Consider the following 23399-nt stretch of genomic DNA (forward strand, 5'->3'; position numbering starts at 1 on the left):
TGCTATCCCAATCAGATATGCATGTGAGTCAGGGAAATCTGGAATCTGAGAGAGTTTCTATCTTGTATTGCAACTCTAACAGGACTTCAAATTTGCCACACAAGTTCCCAAAAGATTGTAATGTCCCCAGCATGTCCAGGGGCTAATTACTAGTACAACAAGGCTTCAGAAGAGCATGATGGAGACTAGTGCACCACATAGCTCCATCAGGGTGAAGCAAGAAATGAAGCGCTTTGTCCCAACCCAGCCAGTCCAGCAGAGTTTAACTAGCAATAAATCATATACTGCAACTCTGTCTTCCTTGCCAGCCAGCCTGGATGGTGGCTTTTCTCCTTTAATAAACATGTAGTGGGTTTCTGAACACCCGAGTTCCATGCAACACTGCTCCTGCCAGCCTGGCCACTCATTTCTGACTGCACTTAAAGAAACCTCATCATATTTCCCCAGCATCCATCACTTCTCCTAGGAAAGTCAGTGCAAAGAGCTTTGGATGGGAGTTGGAACAGATGTTTGTTTTGTGCTCCTATAGCCCTTTTCCCATGGGTTTTCTTCTGCAGTATTGAGAACTTTGTCTTCTCACTGTGTTGGATACTCCTTCTCCAAAGGCAGAACACAGAAGGAGAGATCTTGTCCCAGGAGCTCAGAGTTTATCAGGAGCCATTTGCTCTCCACACATTTGCCTCACCTTTCAGCTTCTCTTCAGTATCACTGTCTGATTCACTGTTTTCATCTGTAACTAGGAAAAAAAAGGGGGAAATGAATTAAAGAAAATCTACTTATAACTCTGTGTTTCTTATCGCTGTCGTGAGAAAGCCAGGCCTGGCAACTTCAGAGGGAAGGCAGTACAGGTCCCAAGGGCCTTGCTCTTTTCAAGGGTGCACACATCCACAGACATTGAGCTTACCAACCTTGTATCTCCCATTCACTCAGGGAAAAAACCACCCAAACACCAAACAAACAACAAAATCAATTTTGCATGGCCAGAAAAGTTGCGTAAGAATAGAATGCCAGAGCAGTATTTTATCCAAACCTGTAAAACCACAACACCAAGGCAAAATACCCATTAATGTGCATTAGTTTGCGGGACAGGAGATAAAAAACAAGAAAAGAAACAAAGAAAACCCACTGTCAGACTGAATCAGACTCAAGGTCTATATGGTCCAATATATGGTCTATATGGTCCATTTCTGTCAATGATGCTTTTGATGCTTCAGAGAGGGGTATAAAAGTCTGTGATGCTTCCTTTGAAGGTTCATATAAACACACTCAACCACCCTGTGGGTGTCTTTTCTTTATAAAATAGGATAAACAGTAAAATTATGGGGGAAAAAACAGAGCTGGTGGTCACCTTTTGCTGGAAATTGGAGTGTTTTGGAAAAACCCATGGTGTTGGAAAGACATAATTTTACTTTTTACAGAGATGAGATATTGAGAAGGACTTGCTCTGAAGTACCTGAATGCTTTGGGGAAATTGTTAACTGACAGTGGGAGGCTGAAAGACTCAATCTCACTATGATGGAGATGATCCTACAGTCAACTCTAGAATCCCTGATTCCCAGCTGAGGCTATTTGTTTATTGGGATGGTGAAGGAACAGGACTGTTTCAAAATCTGCTGTCTTCCGTTGGACAGTTTGCTGAAGTGACACATTCCCACAAAATATTTTGATCTCAACAAATCAGACTTTTTGGACAGAACATTCTTCTCCAAAGCTTCCAGCCTGTTCCAGAAATAAACATCAAAAAGTAGGGACATGTTTGGTGCGACCTATAAGGTTATCATGCAAAGCCATGGAATGAAAATGAAGCAAGAAAATCAAAAAACTTCCATTTTAATCAAAGCCTTCTGGCAGAGGAACAGTCTTTATCTTACCAAAAAAAGGGGTGGAAACTCCATCAGTCTTAGTCTGGACTAGAAGAAGTGCTAAAATATGTCACATAAATCACTAAACCAGCTTAAAATGTAAGACAAGTCCTCAAAAAGTCTTAGATGTATGATGATTCAAAGTTCCTTTACCTTTCCCTGAATTGCTCTCTGTAGACTGTGATAGTCTCTTGACTCGTTTCTTTCCCCTCCGTGCCTCATAAATGGCATTGATTTTCAACACAAGCTGCTCAGCAAACACACAAACAAAGAAGGTTATTTTCCTCCCGAGGCAAGAAAATAAGTTAGAAACTCATCCAAAGTGCTCAGTTTCTCAACCTTGGACATATTTAAACTCTTCACTTGATGGTCCAGAGCTCACAATTATGAGGATCTACCGTGCTGCAGTGGCCATGCTCACTCCGGCATAGCAGCAGCACGGCAGGAGCCCAAGGTAACTAACCCTGATGAAAGGCCGTGTCTTAATGCCCCTTCCACACTATGCAGCCACATGAGCTTGACAGTGTCACCTCTCCATATCATGATCCACACTCCAAGGACCAGAGAGTCCCTTGGAAACATGTCCTGGTCTGCAGGACTGGAAGCAGAAAACTGGCAGAAGGGTGACTGAAGAAACTGAGATGGGAGGGAGTCAGTGATGTTGAACTATTTTATACTAGTGGTTTTCTTTGCAAATCCTTTAATCCCTGGCCTCCCAGCCAACCAGGAGAGAGGATGTTAGTGTTGGGCATAGCTGTGCTTAGAGTGGCTCATTCAGTGCCTCTGCTCTCGCTGTCCACTCCTGAAGGGGAGGGAAATTACAGCAGAACCATGCCAGAATTCCCCAAGCCTCCTTAAGCAGACCTGCTTCCTTGTAAAGGTTGCAGGCAGGAGCAGCAGGACATGGCCATAGCTTTCAGATTTGTTCCAGAAAGTCTAATCCCTGCATGGATGTCCTGAGACTCAAGGTAAGACAGGCCCACCACATACTCGGTCAGGGAGCTTGAATCCAAATATTTAAGCAGGAGGCAGGATGTTCTGATGTGGAAGTGCAGCCTACACTCAGATGCCCAGCTCAAGTCTCAGGCTAATGTTATCACTGTCACAGTAAACCTCAGTTCTCAGCTTGCTCTGCAAGACTGCTCAGTAGCACAGTCTGGTAAGTAAATATGTGTAATCTTCTTTTCAATTTACATGAAAGTAAGTGTGAACACACCAACGGGGCTCAAGCACATGCCCAGACGTGTAGGCATGCTGGGAAAGAAAACCTGAGACATTTGCAGTCTTTGGCTCATTCCTGAAGGGCAGAGGTATAGAGAAGGCATTCAAAAATCAGATAGGCAAACACGAGCACAGATCTGGCAAGCCGGAAACTAAGATGATACACAAACACATCCCTTTTTCCCTGAATGAAAACTGTGGGTTTGGAAAACAAACACCACAGACAGTCCCTGGTAGCCTCTGCTTGTCCAGCAAAGATTGGGATAAGCAATTATATTTTTACAACTGTGTTTTTGAAACATTAAATAGATAGACTGCTGCCAAACCTCATTTGGACTGAATACACATCCTGCCAGATCTGAAAGAAAATAAAATTGAAACAGAATCATGCTGTACCTAAATATGAAGTAGGAAACATTGCTGCAGAAAATGCTCATAACTGCAGACAAGTCCCTTTGTCATCCAAATGTTAGGATGTTCATTGCTCCCTGCAATCACACCTCACCTTGAATTAAAATCAGCCAGTGCATGAATCAGACAAATTAAAGAACAACAGATTTTGGGAGGGAACAAACACGCAACACAGACAATTTCTGACTGTTCTATCCAGGAAGCACAGAAGGAAGTATGATGGGGTACATCTTTTGCAAAAATATTAACTGCTTTTTCTCCCTCTCTGACATAGTTCAACTTTTATCCCATAATTACAATCCTTTTTTTCCCCTTTTTATTTTACATCTCCCAAAATTATGAAGTGTCAAACTGAAAAACAACTTCTTCAAAACTTGCAGACATGTTTGTGTATCATCTTCAGGCAGAAAGGGGTTAAACACAAGTCAAGTCAACAATCAGGACAACAACTATATTGCAGGGATGCCACACTGGGAACTAAAGAAAACATGGCCTCAAACTCACATTCCTGCCAGAAGAAGGCCAATAAAAAAAGACAAAGCCCTAGATTTACCTTGGGAATCTTCCTTCTCCTCTTGCCATTCTGGGAGTCACCCAAGGAGAAGAAGGTGTCATCTGGACTGCTGGGGGTTGAGGGAGGGCTGATTCTGGATGGTGACCCAGTCCCATCACGGCTCAGTTTCCTGATGTCTGGCAGTTTGAAACTCCGACGCTCTGAGCTTTGTCGGAAAAAAATGGGTTTGGAAAGCAACTGGAAATAAAGGAAAAGGAATTAATTACCACAGTACCTCATGCATCTTTGCTTCATTGCTAACACTGTCACCACAGTAAATCCAGTGGGGCAACCACAGCACTCAGTTGTCAAAACAGCTCTGAGAGTGCCCACAAATTTTTGTACATGCAAGAAACCCACCCAGTTGCCTGGTTAGACCAGGACCACCTTGACCAGTGATTTAACCATCATATATTCATTTCAAAACCAAACACAATTTCGGGGGTTGGCCAAAAGCCTTGCTCTAGTGTGAAAAAAAATCTCCCAGGACTCATGTAATCCAGAGTCTCAGACTGTAAACAGGACAAGACTAACGAACCAACCACAAGCATTTGAGACAAGGAGCAGCTACCCAGGAGGAATAGAGAAGCAGCGAGACTGGACAAAAAGCACAGCTAGTACATCCGTTTTTGACAGTAACCAGAATCAAATACTTCAGAGGAGGGGACAAAAAATGCTGTGACAGACAATTATGGACACTGGTTTTCTTCTAAACTCATTAGCAAGTTCAACAGAGCACAACTGTAGGTATTTAAGTACCAGAGTAAAGTTCTTACCATCTCTGACCAAAAACAGCATCACAGAAGTTGAAAGCTCAGCTTCACATAAAGAAGGGCAAACCACTTCTCACCAGAAGATGCTCAGTTAGAACACTTTCCGTCTTGTCTTACAGAATATCCCAGCAGTTATGACAAGGTTAAATTGCACCTTTTTTGAGCACTGTATCTGTGCTTCCAGGGGATGGATCTATGTGTGTGGGAGAGTTATCCAACCCAGTTCTGATTCAGCAGCACTGTAGCTGAGGCAGCATCACAATCTGCCTCCATCATCAGACAGGCTTGGCAGTTATTAGTCAGACCAATTAATTCATCCAGGTTAGCTCAGGAATCTCTGGATGGTTTGGCAGAAGACAATCAACTCATAAAAACACTTGCCATCCACAGAGAAATCACATGTTAAAATGAGGCTGGGAAGAGCCTTTGTACTGCAGAATCTCATTCTGCACTAGTGATATGAGCTCCAACTGAAAGACTGTCCAGACCCATGTCCCATCACTCGCCAGGCAGGGCAGGCTCTTTTCTGACTGATGTAGATCATGGCTTATAGATGCCAAAGCACCGTAATTTAACACTATCACTCCCATTCAGCTCTCTCCTACGTGTCTCCTGCTGGGAACCAGATCTGTGGTGAAAGGCATTTCTGTGCAATGCTGCAGCCCCCTTTTGATAGAACACATGGGAAATCTGGGTGCACAGATGACTGTAAAGTGCTCTGAGGGAAATCAACTTCATCCTAACACTCATATACATAGACCCTTGCTGCTCTAGACCTAACAAGCAGCAAGGAGTATGGATGGAGAACTACAGAACCATTTCCACTTAAAATGCTGAATATCCAAAGAAACCTGAGGTGCTGATTAAGCTGGTTCGAAAAGAGCAAAATGTCAAGAAACACTGCGCATAGAACTTCTAAAAATGTTGGATAACAGTTTTAATAATAGTTGCAACTCAGAAAGCATGGGAAAACCCTTGGAAAGCTGTGTTTAGATCCCTGCTATCCACTCAGAACTCAGTTGTTGCCAAGGTGACTTCGGCTGTCACACTGTCTCTGCTGTTACAGGCTTGGAGTACCTAAACAGACAAAACAAATCAACCAAAGTAGCTTGGGAGGCCAAGAGTGGGTCTGGCCTTGGTAAGCCCTGAGCTCTAAGCAAGAGGGGCCAACAAAAGTTTTACCTCTTGTGTTGGTTGCACAGAAAAGGCTGTGAGCTGGGCTGTGTTGGGGTCACCCTTCTAGTATTGGCCCTCTACCCAGGGGACTGGCATTGCATTACTTACCAGCAACCCATCTTATCACAGAGAGAATAAAAAAAGGCATCCTAAGGGAGGGGATGCAGAGGCACCTGGGCATCAGCATGGGCAGACTGCACACTGCCCACTGACACTGAGCCAACATTACTGCAGGGCTTGATTACCCAAGCGCTGAAACACCCTCTTTGAGGGGAGAAAGTTTTTCCACCCTAACAGAGAAGACAATTCTGGAGAGGAAAAGAAAAAGTGAAAGCCAATAAACCAGTTGTATAAGGGAAAGCTGGGTTTTTTTACTTCACTAAAGGACAATAAATCCCCTCTTATCTCTCTGCACTGGGTGGTAAAAGGCAAAAAGGAAAAACCCCTGATATTATGAAAGTGTCCACTTTTTCCACACAGGACCTGGATTTCACCCAAAAACCTACTGGAGCAGGAAAGGTAGACACTTGAACCAAAGTACCTTAGTGGGAGTCCCAGGTACAGAAGAGGTGGGGGATGCTGGGAAGGTCAGGACACATTTCTTTCCCAAACAGCGGCTGTTGGTCTCAATGTCTTCATAAGGGTTTTCCTTTGAGGGTGGATCTGCAGCAGAAAGCCACAAACAAGAGATGGTAAGTGTAGAAAATCCTTGAGGTTTGCCATAAAAATCTGTTTGGGGATCTGCTGGCCTTCTCCCACCTCCCACATCAGACATAAAGACCTGTTCTCAAGCATTCCTGCAATTGCTTCATTCTCTCCATAGCCCTACAAGTCCAGCTGCTTGCTGGGCAGTGTCCAAACCCTGACACAGACATTTGCAGCCATAGAAACACATCACAGATACTACAGATGGAAAAGACCCAACAAGTCCTCAAGTTCATTTTCCTGTCTCCAGAGGAGCTGTGAGGTTCTTAAGCACACTGGTTAGTAATTATATTTCCTTCTTTCCAGTCTTCTGCTTAGAATTGCCCAAACGAAACTGTTAGCTGAAGGCTAGCATGAAGGTTCTCTCTCCTCTGTTTAAGCCCCCTAAATGCTTGAAAGTGATGACCTCTGGTCATCACTTAATTGGGGCTGAAGTAACGCACTGCTCTTGGGCTTACCGAAGAAAGATTTCATCCACTCTCTGAACTTGGATGTCTATCATACAACACAGGCTTTCAAACACATCTACCAGTCATGGGTGCCTCAATCTCACATATGGGACTTTAGAAAGACGGGAGCGTTCTCCTCACCTAACATAAGCCATCCAAAGTTATCTCCTTGGAGAAGAGTGGGGGAATGGGGAGCTGGGGCACAACAGCACACACCTCTGAAGTAGTTTTATGTTCCTTTCTTTCCAGTGACTCTGGAGATGAGGCACTTAACTAATCTGAGTTTTAAGCACTCAGAATTACAAATAATGAACTTCTTACATTCCACTCTTCAGCAGTGCTGAGGAATTGAAAGCATGTTCAAAAAGAACACATAACAAGCATTTTGTGCCATCTCCATTTGAGCATTTAAGAAGGCAACAACAAAGGTTTAGTCCAAGCATCTGCACAGGCAGGTAACTTGTTATGAGATTTCCCTCTTCTTTTCCCTCATTTCATGCCACATTCCAATGGACAGTCAGGACTTGAAACAACTGTCATTCTCTTATTGTCACCTAATGCTTGGCTGAGAGCAAAGTCAGGAGGTCAGTGGTGCTGCAGGACTCTGGAGCAGGGACCAGTAGTGGTTGTAGGATCTGTCCCACCTGCCTGCCCCGCTGGGGCAGGAGCACAGCTGAAGTCCTCAGACAAGGACAGACACCCAAGTCTTTTCCAACAGTCTCTTCTACAGTGGCTTGGTGACATCCAGCGCTACAGCAATGAATCTCAACTCACCATGGAGGAGAAGGCAAGTATGTGTGACACCAGCAAAGCAAGGCTCCCTTAACATTTTGTCAACAAACAGGCTCCTCTCCCTGAAAGTGGCTTTGCTTTCTAATGTCAATGGCCACTTCAGTACTGAAAATATGCTTCAGCTGTCATATAACTGGATAGACTGGAGAAAAAGGAATAAGCTTGGGTTCTGTTGCCTGCCCCATCCTCAAACTGCTAGGCATGTCCAGTCGACTTCAGTCTAGAATGAAGAACATAATTTCCCTCCTTTTGACAAATAAACCTTGTCATCCATCTGCCTGGTATGACTTCCAATATTCCAGGTAAGCAATAGTGAACAGGTAAAACGACAGTGCATAAGGAAAATCTGTGTGACTTGCTGGGAAAAGGAATGGTTATCCCAGCAGCTGAACCCTCCCTAAGTCACATATATGTATGGGTGTGCTTGCGTGCCCTGATGGACACACGTGATCTGTAGGCCAGCACTAGCGTCCTGTGGCTGAAGTCTTGGTTTTCCCTCCAGTGGTGTTATTTTCATGTCTTATATGTTTTGTGGATTAAATTTGTCTGTAGTCTTGCAGCTTTTTTTGAGTTATCCCTGTCCACCCCTTTTCCCAAGCTTCCATGGTAACATCACCAGGATTGCAGGAACCAATTAAAGATCACTGACTCCAGGCAAAGCCTAAACACACAGCAAGAAAACAAAATAATAAACATGCTCTATTAGTTGACAATTACACATAACTTTGTTTTCTTCTAATCTTTGTAACTAAAAGCTGGAGGAGAGAGGAATTTCAGGCTGGTATTTGAGTTCCCTGCAAGCTTGGGACACAGGGGTGTTCTTGTGTTTTAATAGATGGATTTGCCTTTACAGCCACTCTGTAATGCTATCCATGTTATTCCAGCTGACAAGGTGACCCTTACTCAGTGGTTTCTGAGACCTCCCATCATGCCTCAACATAAAACCCCCCCAGCAGCTGCTCAGGCACTCCCTATTCCTTTGGACCCCTGAAGGAAAGAGAAGAAAAAAAGCAAACACAAGGCCCTTAGCCCCAGAAAAGAGGCTGACAGCTTCAAAAATGCCAAAAAGGATGGATTGGAACGACCTTGTCTGCTATCAGTCCCAAAGGAACGCAATTCCTTTGAGACATTTCTCATCAAGTATGATCAGATTTTATTCATATCCAAATAATAATGCCTGGCCTCTTCCCATGCTGAACAACACAGACCACCTTTGTAGTATTTCAGTTGCATGGCAGAAGCTGATGTTGCCATTCTCTTCCTTTCTGCTGAACTCAGCCAAGAGCTTCACACAGCACTAGCCTACAGCTACTAAAACTCATTAAGGCTTTTTCAAGGGGAGCACTTCTATTCTGTGTTCCATCAAAGGCCATCTAACTAACGATATTAAAAATCACCATATAAATGGAGAGAGTTACAGGAAAAAAAAAATCTTTAAAATGGCATTGATCTGCCATCAAAGTTAAAGAACGAAATAAAACTCTATTTCAAAGATTGCAGGACCCAGTTTCTTAATTGCAATGGCACCTGAAGCCCTACACAAGCCAATGCCTGAACCATGGAACTGACCTCAAGGCTGTGTTTTCAGACTGGTCGCATTATCTCAGCAGTGACAAGCTCACAATGGACAGATCAGAGCTGTGAGAATTAATCCAAAGGACAAAAGGAAGACAGAGGGGAGATACCAGCAAAAAATAAAAGCTGGTTCCCACATGCCTCAGGTTCATCTTTGAAGCTGATGAGTTTTGAAATATTCTGTCAGTTTTTCTTATTACTTGCCAATAATCTGCGTAAAATGTGTCCCGCTTTACATTGGGAAAGTAAACATACTTCATTCAGCACCTCTGGGGAATGTCTGTTGACCACAAGTCTCAGTTATTCAGCACTAGCAGTCAGCTCCCTTCCCTGTCCAAAGTTCCTACCCAGGATGTCTTCATAGACGTTCTCCTCGGATAAAGTGCGTGTGAGGGCCAGCTTGGTCTGCGCATACCAATCCACCCGGCCGTTCTCAGACGATGACTGCAGCAAGTCTTCAAACTCATAGGACTTCCTGCACCATTGGTGGGAGAGAAGGATCAGAGTGATACAGTTAACCAATATTTATTACCAAATTACAGCTAATTCACTTCTCCAACGTGCCACACAGCTGGCAAAATGAATTACTGAGAAGAGAATGTTTCACAGCCTCATCCCATATAAAGCATTAAAAAGCAATGCTGAGATTGGTTATTTTTACCAGCCACACAAATAAAGACATTTTGGGGATGCCATGGGTTGTCATGGAAATAGCAGACTGTGAAGATGCAATTAAGTGGCACATCCTGCAACACTGCACAGAACCTTAGGCCATGAGAGATTCCACTCACAGCACAGACCCCACTCTTGACAGGAATAAGGGAGCCCCAAATTCAGCTCTATGAGCAGCACAGGATAACTAGATGCACGTAGTATGGCAGAAGGGGTAAAATCAGTTAAGCGTCCTCCATGAACAAATCTAAAAAGTTTTGATTTCCTTTCTGCAATAGAGCCAGGAATTTTCAGGTGACTGTTTATACAAAGGGCATTACAAAATCTGTGTATTTTATGTTCCCTATCCCAAAAATGTGAGGCAACCATGGGAGGGAAGAAAAGGCAAGAAGGTACTCCATAAGAATATATAAACATCAGATTCAGTTAGAGGAATAGGTTTACTATGAACCGTGAAAATGCTGTGGTAGAGTCTTGAGATTATCATTCCAGACCCCGTTCCAGACCAGCTGTGGTCATTTTGTAATTAAATAGATTTCCTGCTAAAAAAAAACAAAACAAAACCCCAAATGCCTCAATCTTGGGCTTGAAGGTTAAGCCATGTAATACAGTGACCATAAAGGCCAAATCTGCCATGACTTATCCCTTCAGAGTTATCCTGTCAAGTTGTGCTGGCTACTTATACATTTTTGGAGAGATGACTCAGAGCTGGTTATGCTGGAGATTATGAGTGAGGAGGGAAGACTTGTCTGCCTCAGAAAGATGGGAGGGTGGGACTCCACCATCAAGACTAACACCTCTGTGAAACACAGACCGAATACCTGTGGTCAGCGTTGTTCTTGTGCTTCCCACTCCAGAGCCTCCTGCTGACAGCTGATGGGGGAGGAGAGGAGGGCAGAGGAGGGGGAGGAATAGATGGCAGAGGGGGTAAGTTTCTTTTATTCCTGGTTGCTGGCACCCAGTCCTCTTCCCCCTCGTGTTTGAAAGTCCGCCGGGGCTTTGGCAGTGGGTTGATGAAGGGCTTCTTCTCTGGTACCCCTGGCTCTGTGTACACATTCTCCACTGTGCAGTGCTTGGATTTCACATGAGAAGTTCTTACCTCTTCTAGAGTCCCAAAAATTGGCTCACTGATTTCAAAGTCCATGCCAAGAAGCTTTTTGTTGAGCTCAGCCCCACATATGCTCTCATGGCCCTCAGGAGCAGTGTGCCCTTGTGCTGCCTTCTCCTGCAAGCACTGTGGGGAATAGTAAGTACCAGGCAACTGTGGCTGCAGCTCTGCTGAGCCATCTTTCAAAGCCTGTTCCAGCTTCTTGACCTGACTAAGCACTGAAAGATTCTCCTTCTGGACCTCCCACTTCCCACCTTTCACCTCCTTGCATTTTCCAGGGCTGAACTCCACTTCCTCATCCTTCTGCGCTTCCCCCTTTCGCTCTGCTGCCTGCCCTGTGCCTTTCTGAGTTCCTGCTTTCCGCTCATTCTCTCTGCCTGCCCCTTTGCACTCCAGTTCCCAGTTCATAAGTCTCTTGGTCTCCACTTTCCGAGTCCCCAGGGCTTCCCCACTCGTCTTCTCAGTTACACAGGGCATCTTGTGCTCCACTTTAACTCCCGATTCCTCCTCTCTGCGAGGAGGAGACAGTGTTTCCTTTTTCCCTTCCCATTCTGAGATTTTGTCCTTGATGCTGAAGGACTTATTCCTCAAGCCAATTTTTCCAGTTGACCGTATATTCTGAGTACCTCCTACCTGTCTCTTGATGATTTTACTATTTTCTTTAACATTCAGATCCACAGATGAGTCACTAATGATCATTTTAGGACTAAGCATGTTCTGCTGAAAGCAGTCTAGCCTTGGATCCAGCATCAAGTTCTCCAAGGCTCCCAGTGGGTTCTTCACCACAGAAGAAACTGGTTCAACTTCAGGTGTCAAACGCAGGGCAACAGAGGCACCTTCAGAACATCTCTCACTCAAAAATCCACACAAAGGTATTTCTAATTCCTTCACAGCTGCTGTACTGTTTTTATCTGCAAGCTTGATCCTACACATCAAAGACAAAAAGAGAAGAAACATTCACTGTCATTGCTTATCTGTGGTTAAGTTCATCAGCAACTCAAGCTTTACTCTAACAGCTGAGGATGCTCAAGCTAAGCACTTGAGATGGGCTTAGAGGGAAGGATGCTCAGGGAAAGGTTCTTCTAGTCAGAACATAATGCTCTCCTCTTGTTACAAATAAGATGAGGTTTGAAATTAAGCCTTTCTCTGTGGCAGAGGTCGGTGGCAAGTGAGAGAGGTCTTTTTTGTACATCAGACATGTTGATGCCAATGAGAGGTTCACCAACGTGCGTGTGTGTGTGTGTGCGTACAGAAGTGCAGTACAGTTTTAGACATCATCAGTCATTATGCAAATAAATGCAAAATGGACCACTTGCAAACAATAGCAAAATTGCCACTGTTAAACAGAGGAGAAAACATGATAGAGATGGCATGCCTCTAGTGCCTGCTCAGAGGATTTCTCAGTCCATCCAAATGTTCCCTGAACGCATATTAATGCACGAAGACTGCACTCTTATTATTCCATTTCTATGGGCCTTACCATCCCAGGCCACACGCAGGCTTAGGCTCCCATGCACCCAAGCACACTCCCATTGCACCCAGACACCAGATCCACCATACTCAGTTTAAACACCTTCACTGTTTGAATCCAAAGTGCACCAAAAATCCCCAATATATTTAGTCTAGGGATTTCCAAGTGTGTGATACCACAGTATCAATACTGTTATATTTTATTAATATAGTTAAATCCCAGCTGAACATTCAGTTATTCCAGTACAAAACATTTCTAAACTGAAGCACTTAGCCATGTCTTTGAGGTTTGCCTGGGCTTGGGAAAGAGCATCAGGACAACCCCAGGTAGTTACTGGGATGCAAACCTATATCATTGGTCCCATTAGTTGCATTTAACCACAGTCCCAACAGTGAGATTCCACTAGGGAAATTGCCACGTTCACTTAAATGTGTCAAGTGTGTCTCCTCCAGAACTTAGCACTCTTGTAACAGCATCCGTGAGGATGCCCAGTGTGCTGGCAGGCCTTGGTCTTTGTCCTGGAGTGAAGCAATGCTGGCAGCCATTGCAGTTGCAGCGCAAATTGAGCCTGGGACAGGTTTCTGAGCAGAATTTGGATCTGAGCCAGGCCCTGTTCTTCCCTTGCCTCACACATAGTTAACTCCTGGCTCTCTCAGTGATATCATGCTTTGGCTAATAAGCTGGCACTGTGAACACCATGATTTTTCCCAAGGGGATGGGCATTGCAGTGCCACTGGTGGTTGGACTGCAGAATAGAAGTCAAAGTTGGTCACTGGGAAAACCCTGCAATGGGTGGGGACAGTGGGGTTTGTCTGAGGAATCTCCAGTGTTGAAGATTTCAAGTGCAGGGAGGGCAAACATGGACAGGTATACCAGCAGCACAAACTGCCTTGAGGGAGACCTTTCCTAGCACTGTGAGTCTGGGACCTTATAAGTCTGATTGGAAAATACAGTGCACAGCACTACAGTCCCAAGATGGAATCTATGGGTGTGTTTTAATGTGTGAGGAGAGAGGGAGAGCGCAGAGCAGAGAGATTTCCTTCCTTTATTTTTCTTTGTGTTAGGGATAATAAATGTAAGCAAAGCATCCCGGCACTGAAATATGGAAAGCACTCACCTCTCAACAGACTTGCAGATAGTGCTTCCAGACTTGCTGCTCACGTCGGCCACCTTGCTAGCTGTCATCATGTCAGCACACGGCAGGGCAGCAGGTCACCTGCAGACAGACACACACAAGAAGCATTGCTCTGTGCTCAGCATCCTTCTCTTCTCCTTCTACACACACATGCACATATATGTATGTTTCTCCTTGAAATCCAACAGAGCAGCTGAAGCAAGACATGACAGCTCTCTGAGGACAGTCCAGGTTTCCTCCTTTGTGAAACGGGAAGGGGGTTGATAGTTTTACCCCTCAGAAGCCCAGGGAGGAGTGGACAATTTTTGAGGGCAGAAATTGTCTTTGACTTAGCATCAATTGCTGTACCATGACTTGAATATGGAGCATGCTTCATGAAAGATTTTATTGTTGCCAAAATCTGGATGGATTTAGATTTTTTTTTCCCTTGTAGAAGACTAAAACAATTTTAAAACAATCTGTGTTAAAGCCACATATCTGAAGTGGTAGCTGTGTATACAACACTTTCACAACATTCACAGCTTGGGACAGAAAATATTTTAGACTAAGGACACACTGCACTGCAGTCTTCTCTCTGGTGGGTCATCTTTGGCTGCTACTGATCTCATTTCAGAGGACAATTCCTCATAGGGGTAAGATAAATTAGTCACAAAAATGAGTTATTCTGTTTGCCTCATGATTTCTAGCATTCATGGAGTGACAGTCCCTCCCTTCTGAGTGCCACCACTACCCAATCAATGCAAGAGACTTCATATTCTTTTTATTGAGCTACAGTGCTCTTATAGAACAAAAATTATAAGAATTACCCTGTTACTCTGCAGCACCATCTCTCCACACTTCTCAGGATGGTCTACAGAATGGCAATGACAACAGGCTCAGCATCTTGCAGGCAATACTTGGAAAATCTAAAGCCTCTCAGATCTGTCTACTGGGCTGATCTGACAGAGGCTGCCCCACCATGCCTGGCATTTGACAACAAGACTGGGTGCCTCTTATCATTAAAAAAATAAAACCCGCCACACCAGACACAGTAAAGAATGAAAGGATCTCTCATTTCTACTGTTCAAGTTTTTGGGCAGAGAAAGGAAAAAAGAGTGGGGGAAAATCAGTTTTGTTTGCTCACAGTTTTCTCTCCCTCCTTTTATTCTACACTGGCAATGTTCCTAAGGCGAGGAGTGAACTCTGGGTCAACTCAGTGTGTACACACTCGGGCAGCTCATTGCTAACCATTTAGCAGACTCTCTTTTCCCAGACAATAAACCCCCTTGGCTTCTCTTCCTCATTAGTAACTGGAACAAACACCCACTTCACTTCTAGACATAGAGCAGCCTTGCAATACTGTCAAGAAAACTTACCAGCCTGAGGAACAAAATCTATTCATCCATCCGTTAGCTGTTATGGATTGAAAATAATGAAAAACTAACGATAGCTTGTGCCCTGGCCAAAGAATGACTCATCCAGGCAGCCAAAGCAGATTCCTGCAAAGCTACACAGAGCCTGCTCTGCTCTTGGCTTGCAACATGCCCAGAGCAGGGATGGTCTCCTCACTCAGCACTCATTCAGTGCCTCGAACAGCGGGGTCGGTGCCCGCAGCTCCTTTGCACTGCCTCCAGCAGTGAGGAACACAACAGGAGTCGGCACACACACAACTCCTGTAGCTCTGCTGAAACATCGAATGTTCGCTTGGGATGAGCTCCTCTGTCTTTGTAAGTTCACACAATTTCCCCATCAGGAAACTCCATCTCTCTGTCTTTTCCAACAGCACCCCGACAAACGCTACCTTGAAAACAAACATCTGGGTACAACCAAATGTGTGCTGGTGCTCAGCACGGTCATGTACCTGATGGACTTCCAGTGGGAGAGGCCAAAAGGAAGATAATACAGAGTAAGAAGTGCACTGGTTTCTTCATTTGTAGTGGATAGGACAGACCCCACTGACCATGGTGATCAGAAGCAAGCCACAAAGCAGCTGATGAGTGATACAAGAATCTCCTGTGAAAAGGAGCACCACTGCAATCAGCAGATCAGTAGGACTTGGAACCAAGGCCAGAGGCACCACATATGGCAGGAGTAACCAAAGCAGCGCACTTGAATAAAAAGTGGTCCAGAAGCTTCCAAAACTGTGACAACAGTCCAGTATCTACTGACACACCCACTGCTTAGGGGGGTAAAGTCATCCCTAGGAGATACACAGATGGCTATGCCTTTACCCTGAGCAGCAGGGTACAATGGTATTCTCAGCAGCATCTAGGGAATTATTGCAGCACATACACTGGTTTTGCTCAAAAGTGTAAATATTTATCCAAACACAACAGAAGTCATGAGGAAAAAAAAATCTCGAGAGCAGAAAAAAAAGAGCAGAAAATGATAAGGTACCTCGCAAGTAGTATAACAGTTAGATAATTTACTTGGGCCCGATCCCAAGCCCAAATAACCATCAGAGGTGATGGGATCATCTCTCGGGTTAATGAAGTCACAACAACTTGCAGACCTGACCCACAGGCATTGCCAACACCTGACAAGAGGAAGCTGGGATGCCAGCGATGGAAAATTGCCTCAGGTAGGTAGAGAAGATTTTTCTTTATTTATTTTTTGTTTTCCAAGGTTTGGTTGCACAAGACACCCAGAGCTAATGTGACAGTTCACCTCAAAGGACAAGGGGAACTCTTGTTCCACCTGACTCCGCACATCTCTGCTATGATCAGCTACACACTACCCTGACTGTGTGCTTGCTTGGGCTCTTTGGAGCACCTCTGTGACCTGCTATAGCCCTTTGAGAGTTTTTGACAAAGCAGTGCATGGAAGGGGTTCAACACGCACCCGATCTGGTAGAGGGTAGGTGACGAGGTTGTGCGGACAAGAGGGAAAGATGGAGAGAAGTGGGGAGAGAACACAAGGGAGTGTGTGTAGGGATGGGGAAGGGAGACCTGCCAGAGGCTCAGAAGTGTTATCTGAAATGCTTTGCTTTCCTGCCCCATGTGCAACATGACCAGGGCCCTAAGAAATGGTTGGAAGAAACATGCAGGGTGGAGTTCATTTAGCACATGACCCAAGAATAGCAGACATCAAGCTGGTACTTTATGACTGATTGTTGCTTTCTCTGAAAACCACACAAGAACTTTCTCCCTGCAATGGGAGGCACAACCCCACAGCAACCTCAGCCTAGGCAAGTACATCCTGGAGCAGGATATAAAGGCCATAAAAGGGGAAAAAAAGATACTGAGCCCCATTTAGAGAACTTTGCCGTTGCAATTTATTCAGTAATCCTTGCCATTGTTTGGGAGAACAAAGCAGTCATCTGATAGTGTTACAAAATTAAACTGGGAAAGGAAGGACAGGGAAGTAGGAGGGAGGAAAGAGGGAGGGGAGGGAGCTCTCAAACCTGTTGGCCAGACCCTGGGAAGGATGTGAAGTCTCCCAGCAGAAGCCTCTCGGCGTATCTCCCACACGCACCCGGCCTCACAATTCCCAGGGCCATGTGATAGGGGCTTCCTGCTACCAAGTGAAGTGAGACCTACCCCGACCTCTCTCTTCCAAACAGAGTTCCTGTCTGCTTTGTGTTCACAAAGAGGCGTTTGTTTACTGATCTATCATTGGCATGCAGGAAACAGCCTTGACATGAGCTGTAATCATCTGTCTCCAGCAATAGCTGTTTGGCTTTCCTCTAATTTAAGTTTTCCTCCCAATGCCCTCTTCCCCACTTTCGATCAAAATGCTTTTGGAGTACGCACATCTGGTTCAGGGCACTAGATGCTACACGATGTTTCTAAAGCAACTGGGGAATAAAAAAGAGGCATGGTCCCACCCCTAAGGGGCAGACAAGTCTTCCAGAGGACTACCTTCAGGGAAAGGAAGACACCAGCTTGGCCCACTGCACTTGGTGCAGCCACCAGACCAAGTCAAAAGCCAAAGGAGCACCCAACACCCTGCAGTCTGTATGGTCAGAAACGCTCACAGCCAGCACATAGATCACGTGTGGAGTCTTGTCTCCAGTAATGTCAGGAAGTGATGGTAACAAACCTCCCAGGCCTCCCTTCTTTGCCATTTTGTTTGTGGGGAATAAACCAAACATGCCTCAAAGAACCTTGTGGTTTGGGGATGGGTATTACCATTGCTGCATGCTGGAGGCCATATGTCAAGGTCTCCTTTGCTCTGTTTACTCTGCACCTCTCACAAAAATTGGACCCAAGTGCCTAAGTGGTTACCAGCCACAGTGCTGATGCATATAAACAGCACCAGGAGTGACCTGCAGCTGGTCAAACCCTCCTCCAAGAAGAAAAAAACCACGCTGTTTTATTTCTTGTTGCCCACAGAAACTGGCTGTCCAGTTACCTTCATGAATAACTCTGAGCAGCCAGACAAAGCCTACAAGTAACACCATTCTGCTCCAGTGCTTTACACAACAAAGCATGCAATATACAGACAGCAAAAAGGAGAAAACAATATATAACATACATATATATAAAGAACAGGAAGGATGCCAAGAAGACAAAACACTAACAGGAAAAACACGAGTAAGGGGAAGCCAACAGTTAAAGCTTTCAAGGCTCCCTCCCCCAGCCCTTGCTCTGTTTGGAGCCTGTTTTCCTTTGGGGGAAGGAGCAGGCGTGAGGATGCGTGCTTGTGCTCACACACACACAGAAGCCATTGCGTGGGCCCCTGTGCACAGCCCCAGCACCAGGCAGTGTCCCTGTTCCCAGCACGAACACGCCTTCCCCAACTCCCTGGCAGCAGAGTAGGCTCAGGAGCGAGCCCCTACAGGCCAGGGATGACACCAGCCAAGCAGGAACACAGCCAGAGCTGAAAAGGGCAACAGGACCCAAGAGCAGCCTCCCTTGGTGAAACAAGGTCCTTACAGAGGGGAAGTCCCTGACTCGAGGTGCCCAACACCAACCCAGCAGCAACACAAGGATTTTCTTAAACTTGAGCTCAGAGTGTTTGACCCAAAGCTCCACAACATGTGCCATGAGCCCTTCCTAACTCACAGCAGCAACAGTTTCTCCTCCCAGGACTTCTGTGAAGTCCACCTCTTTCCTCTCCCAGTCAGCCCTGCAGATGAGAGCACCCCAAAGTCTGGGAGGACGAGCCACCTCCCCAACAGTGGGGCTTCTCAGTGCACCAGTGAAAGCATGATTCAGCTTACTCATGAGAAAAAACTTTTTTACCAAGAGAGTGACCAAGACTAGAGAGATTATGTCCTTTAAGACACCCAAAACCCAACTGGACAATGTCTCACAAAAACTGCTTTATGTTACTACACTCTGAGCTGGGGGCTGTACTTTGCTATCTCCAGAGATGCCTTCCCACCTCAGCTGCCATCCTGTGCTGGGCACTGTTAGTTTAGGGCAAGGTGACCTCTTTGCAGACACTGATTGTCTGGGCCATGTCAGTCTCCTCTGGGCCATGCAGACCAAAGACACTAACAGCAGGATTGTTCAGTTCATCACTCACAATGGAATCCTAATTGTAGATAATCAGGGCCAAGTTATTTGTTAAAGAAAAAAAAAAGCAGGATAAACTTATGCAAAGGTATCCATAAAGGAGCAATGACTGGGAAGTGACATGCTCCTACAGTATCTTTTAGAGCGAGGTCCCACACAGCCTCCTACTCCCCTCATCCCACTCTGTCCTAACTTTTCCCTTTGATCTATCATATCTTACACCACAGGGCTTACAAGGGGGTCAGGAGAATCCCATGTGTCAAAACAAACTGTATTTTCAAAAACCCCAAGTGGAATCGATGTGCCACAACCTCTCTCTTTGTGCATGCACCCCGTGTCAGAGGCACAACGCTGCAATGCAAGGAATGCAGAAATCCTGTGTCGGCAGCGCTCAGCCTGCACACAGGAAAGCTGTGCTCTGAGTTATGACATGTCTTTAATTTTATGATATAATTTGGTCTGCTGACCTTCTCCCTCTTGAAGCACACAGAACAAACTCTGCCTGCTTATATGTCACTAACCTGATTTAAAGGATTACTATGGTTAAAGGGACTGCCCTGCTCCGCTCTTGGCTGCCAGCAAGGTGGTCTCATCCTTGCCCTTGGTAAAGAACATGCCTGATCACATCTAATGGTTTCCATTGACTAAGCGTGTGCCTATTTTTTTCCTCCCTTCTTGCTCTTGCTTTGTATCAGCTCCAGTGCTTGTAAAGCCTTTTCAAGCTAGGACGGGCTTGCAACCTGCTTGGTTCAACTCACTAAAGCAGCAAAGTAAAAAGGGGGAAAGGTAAAAAGTTGTCTGCTCAGATAGAGACATCAGTCACCTGTCATGGAAAACCCGATGACCACTGAAGCACATGGAAGGAATCATTCAACGATTTGTGTTGGAAGGGACCTTAAAGATGATCTAGTTCCAATCTCTCTGCCAGGGCTGGCAATAAGGCTTTGCTTGGAAAGAAGCTAACCCTCAGCAATGAGAAGAAGGGAGCCAGGAGGACCTGCTGGGGACAACACTGAGGGGGTCACCCTGGGTCTCACCTGCATCCCTAGGCCACCTCTGTTCTGTAGTAAAGCAGATGGACCCTTGAGAAACTACTCTCACCTCTTGTCTATTACTTCTATTCACCACCCATTTGCTGAAGACTAAAGGTCAAGTTCCATAGAGAGATCACCAGCATGACCTGCCTGGCACAGGGAGCTGCAAGAACAGCACATCAGGGAACAAGGTAACTGCCACAGATTTTAGCTATAAAAACTTCTGCTGATCATGTGCCAGCTGAAAATTTCTTCCCATGGAGCCTTGGAAAAGTTAAGGTAGAGATGACACAGAAGTGGCAAAGGACAAATTCCGGATCCAAACAGCGCTTCCGTTTCAAAGCATAAGATTAATCTTAGCAAAAGAAAAGCCTCATGTACTTTCTAACATAGAGGAAGCAGCAACAATTTTCTCCCCCAGCTTCACCCTTTGAAACAGCTGAAACATTTTGGTTGAAGGCTTTCAAAAAGTAATTCAGCCAGAGGCACTGCTCAGCATGGAAAACTGCAGACTGAAACAAAAATAAAAAGTTGACCTGGAGACAGTAATTGAAAACAGGGTCTCACAATGTGAATTGTCTTCTGTTAAAGGTGGGGCTCGTTGCACCCAGTATTATTAAGCTTGTCCCATATTTCCCTTTGTCTTATTTTCCCTTTGTTCCTCCCTCTAAACACATAACAAACAGAAAAAAAAACAACTCAAAGGGTATTCACCATCCCTACAGTTTCCTTCAGGGAAACACACCCACAGCTTGAAAACACAGCATTTCCAGGGTTAGGTGTGGGACCATGTAACCATGACCCTGTCAAACAAAACAGCAACACTCTAATTCAGTGTTTCCAAGCACCGATTTAGTCCTGCATGTATACATGTATATATATGTATATACATGTACATAGGCTACTTGTCCTGGAGGCAAGTGTGGTTTGCATGCCTGCTTCTAGACATGATTAGTCTTCACTTCTGCAGGTAGTTAACAAATATTAAAAAAATTCACATGGAAAGAAAGAGAATAATTCAGTATTTTCCAATCAGCCCGCTAAAAGGAAGTCTAATTGCAATGTTAGGTGGAATTACATCTTTCAGGCTATGCTTTCTACAAGAAAGTCATGAACAAAAGATAAAAAAAAAAGTAATTCTAGATCAGGAAACCAAGACCCTAGGAGGTGAAAGCAAGAGTAGGACAGTGACAGCTCTTCTCTGATGGTTCCTGACATTACTAGACCATCTCCTTGTGTTTTAGAGCTTGTGCTAGTGCATGTGTGCATACAGTGAGGTCATTCATACCCTTTCAAGGTGGGATACTATTTACTTCTGCTTTGCAGCCTAATAAATGAAAATACAGTTACTTTAAGTCAAGGCTGAAGAAGACATTAGTGGTGAATCCTTGCTTGCTGATTACATCAGTGGAGACAGCAATCCATACCTGTTTTCTTTGGCTTTGAAACTACCCACAGAGAAGATGATTGTAGTCAATACAGAATAAAACAAAAGAAATATGGACCAGATTTACATGAGCACACATCTGCCCGCAGATTTGTCTATCAGCCACACGGAGAGACAGGATTCCAGCAGATGCAGTAAAACTGGCTTCAGTCCCCAGCAAAGTCAAAACTAAATTGGCAAATACTCATTTCTGCCACTGTAGCTAACTGATGTAGGTACTTTTCCTCCTTTGATAGGAATGCTGTGTTACAAACATACCAGTCCTACTACAGCAGTAAATCACTTCTAGTGTAAAAAGAATTGGAAAGAATTCAGAGTTGTAATGCTTATAAGAAAGCCAAGTATTTGACAGCATAGGAAACAACTGGCCACTAAAAAAAGTGTTTAGCTCATGAACCACACTGGAATTCATTTTCGATGTGGTGAGATAACCTCTGCTATTCTAACAAACAGGACCCAAAGAGGTCTCTTTGAGGAGCAAAGACTTTCCTGGCAGGAAGACAAATTGTCTCACATTCAGAAAGGAAATGAGAGCATTAAAATGAAGAACCTCAACTTCTTCCAAAATAAGTTATCATCAGGGAGACAAACGAAGCCTCAGCAAATCTCTCCTTCTGTGGCCTTCACCCTGTGCAGGATGCTGACTCTTGCCCCTCCTGACAAGGATTTAGCATACAGCTTCCTGAAGTGTCCATCACCACAACCTTGGGGTACCATCTGCATGCTCCATGAGACCTTCCTGTACCAGCTCCAAGTGCATGACCTGCCACTGCAGTTTGCGCCTATTAAGCATCACCCTCTGAGCTCAAGCAAAAAGTCCCCTGTAGATTGCTTTTCTGTTCTGGATACCTGCTTCCCTCTGCTGTGTTCAATCTCCTCTTTCCTCCCTCACCCACTCTTCCATGTATCTTGGCCACCACAATGGTAGAATCTGCTTATTGCAGATCTTATTTTTTATCAGAACCTTTCAGCCACATTACAGCAAATCATCCCCTCACTCTGCCTTCCCCAACAGAGAGCAGGGCCAGGCAGCATGTGAGCCGCCAGATTTGGTCATCATGAGGAGGAAACCCACACAGCTCCAAAGAAAAAACCTCTGCAAAGAGGGCCTGCGTTTATTTATTTTTCCAGGAGGAAAGCTGCTCCCTGTGGGTGTGTGCATGCATGTGTGTGTGTGTTTGTCAGCACAATAGGAAAAAGGACAGTAGAGTGGAGCTGCCAGGAAACACTCGGCCATCTGCCCGTGCGGAGAGCACTTTTTCCTTTGCTTTTGTACTAAGAGGAATGTAGCTGAGAGCCGCCATCCGCCCGTGCTGGGAGGAAATCTGAGCGCCTTTGCTTTGCCAGGGAGAGGAAGCGTGGGGGAGGGAGCAAGCCCAGTCCGTGTGGTTAAGCGGTTGTTGCACTCACTGCCAATAAAAGTGGGGAAAAAAAGCCCTACTGAAACCCTCAAATCTTAGGGAAAAACGCTTTTCCTTCTCCACCCTTTCACATGCGGTTTGATACTTTCTTTCTCCCTCCCAGGGTGATCCCAGCCTCAGGAACTGCTGAAGTGGCTCAGCAGAGGAAGGTGT

The 23399-nt window shown here is 45.1% G+C and overlaps 1 protein-coding gene across 2 annotated transcripts in view; it reads right to left on the bottom strand.

Moving 5' to 3' along the window:
- Window positions 1-23399, bottom strand: part of DENND2A (DENN domain containing 2A) — a 58168-nt gene that overhangs the window by 22794 nt on the left and 11975 nt on the right. For both annotated transcript variants that reach the window (XM_071551134.1, XM_071551133.1), the window contains exons 2-8: window positions 13886-13984; window positions 11011-12222; window positions 9865-9992; window positions 6538-6659; window positions 4048-4245; window positions 2016-2109; window positions 686-736 (exon numbers count right to left, since the gene is read on the bottom strand). In XM_071551134.1, coding sequence (XP_071407235.1) covers window positions 686-736; window positions 2016-2109; window positions 4048-4245; window positions 6538-6659; window positions 9865-9992; window positions 11011-12222; window positions 13886-13956 — 1876 coding nt within the window. In that variant the 5' untranslated portion in view covers window positions 13957-13984. The remainder of the gene's footprint in view (window positions 1-685; window positions 737-2015; window positions 2110-4047; window positions 4246-6537; window positions 6660-9864; window positions 9993-11010; window positions 12223-13885; window positions 13985-23399) is intronic.

The sequence above is a fragment of the Pithys albifrons genome, chromosome 3 (genome assembly GCF_047495875.1).
Source record: "Pithys albifrons albifrons isolate INPA30051 chromosome 3, PitAlb_v1, whole genome shotgun sequence".
In the NCBI taxonomy this organism is placed as follows: domain Eukaryota; kingdom Metazoa; phylum Chordata; class Aves; order Passeriformes; family Thamnophilidae; genus Pithys; species Pithys albifrons.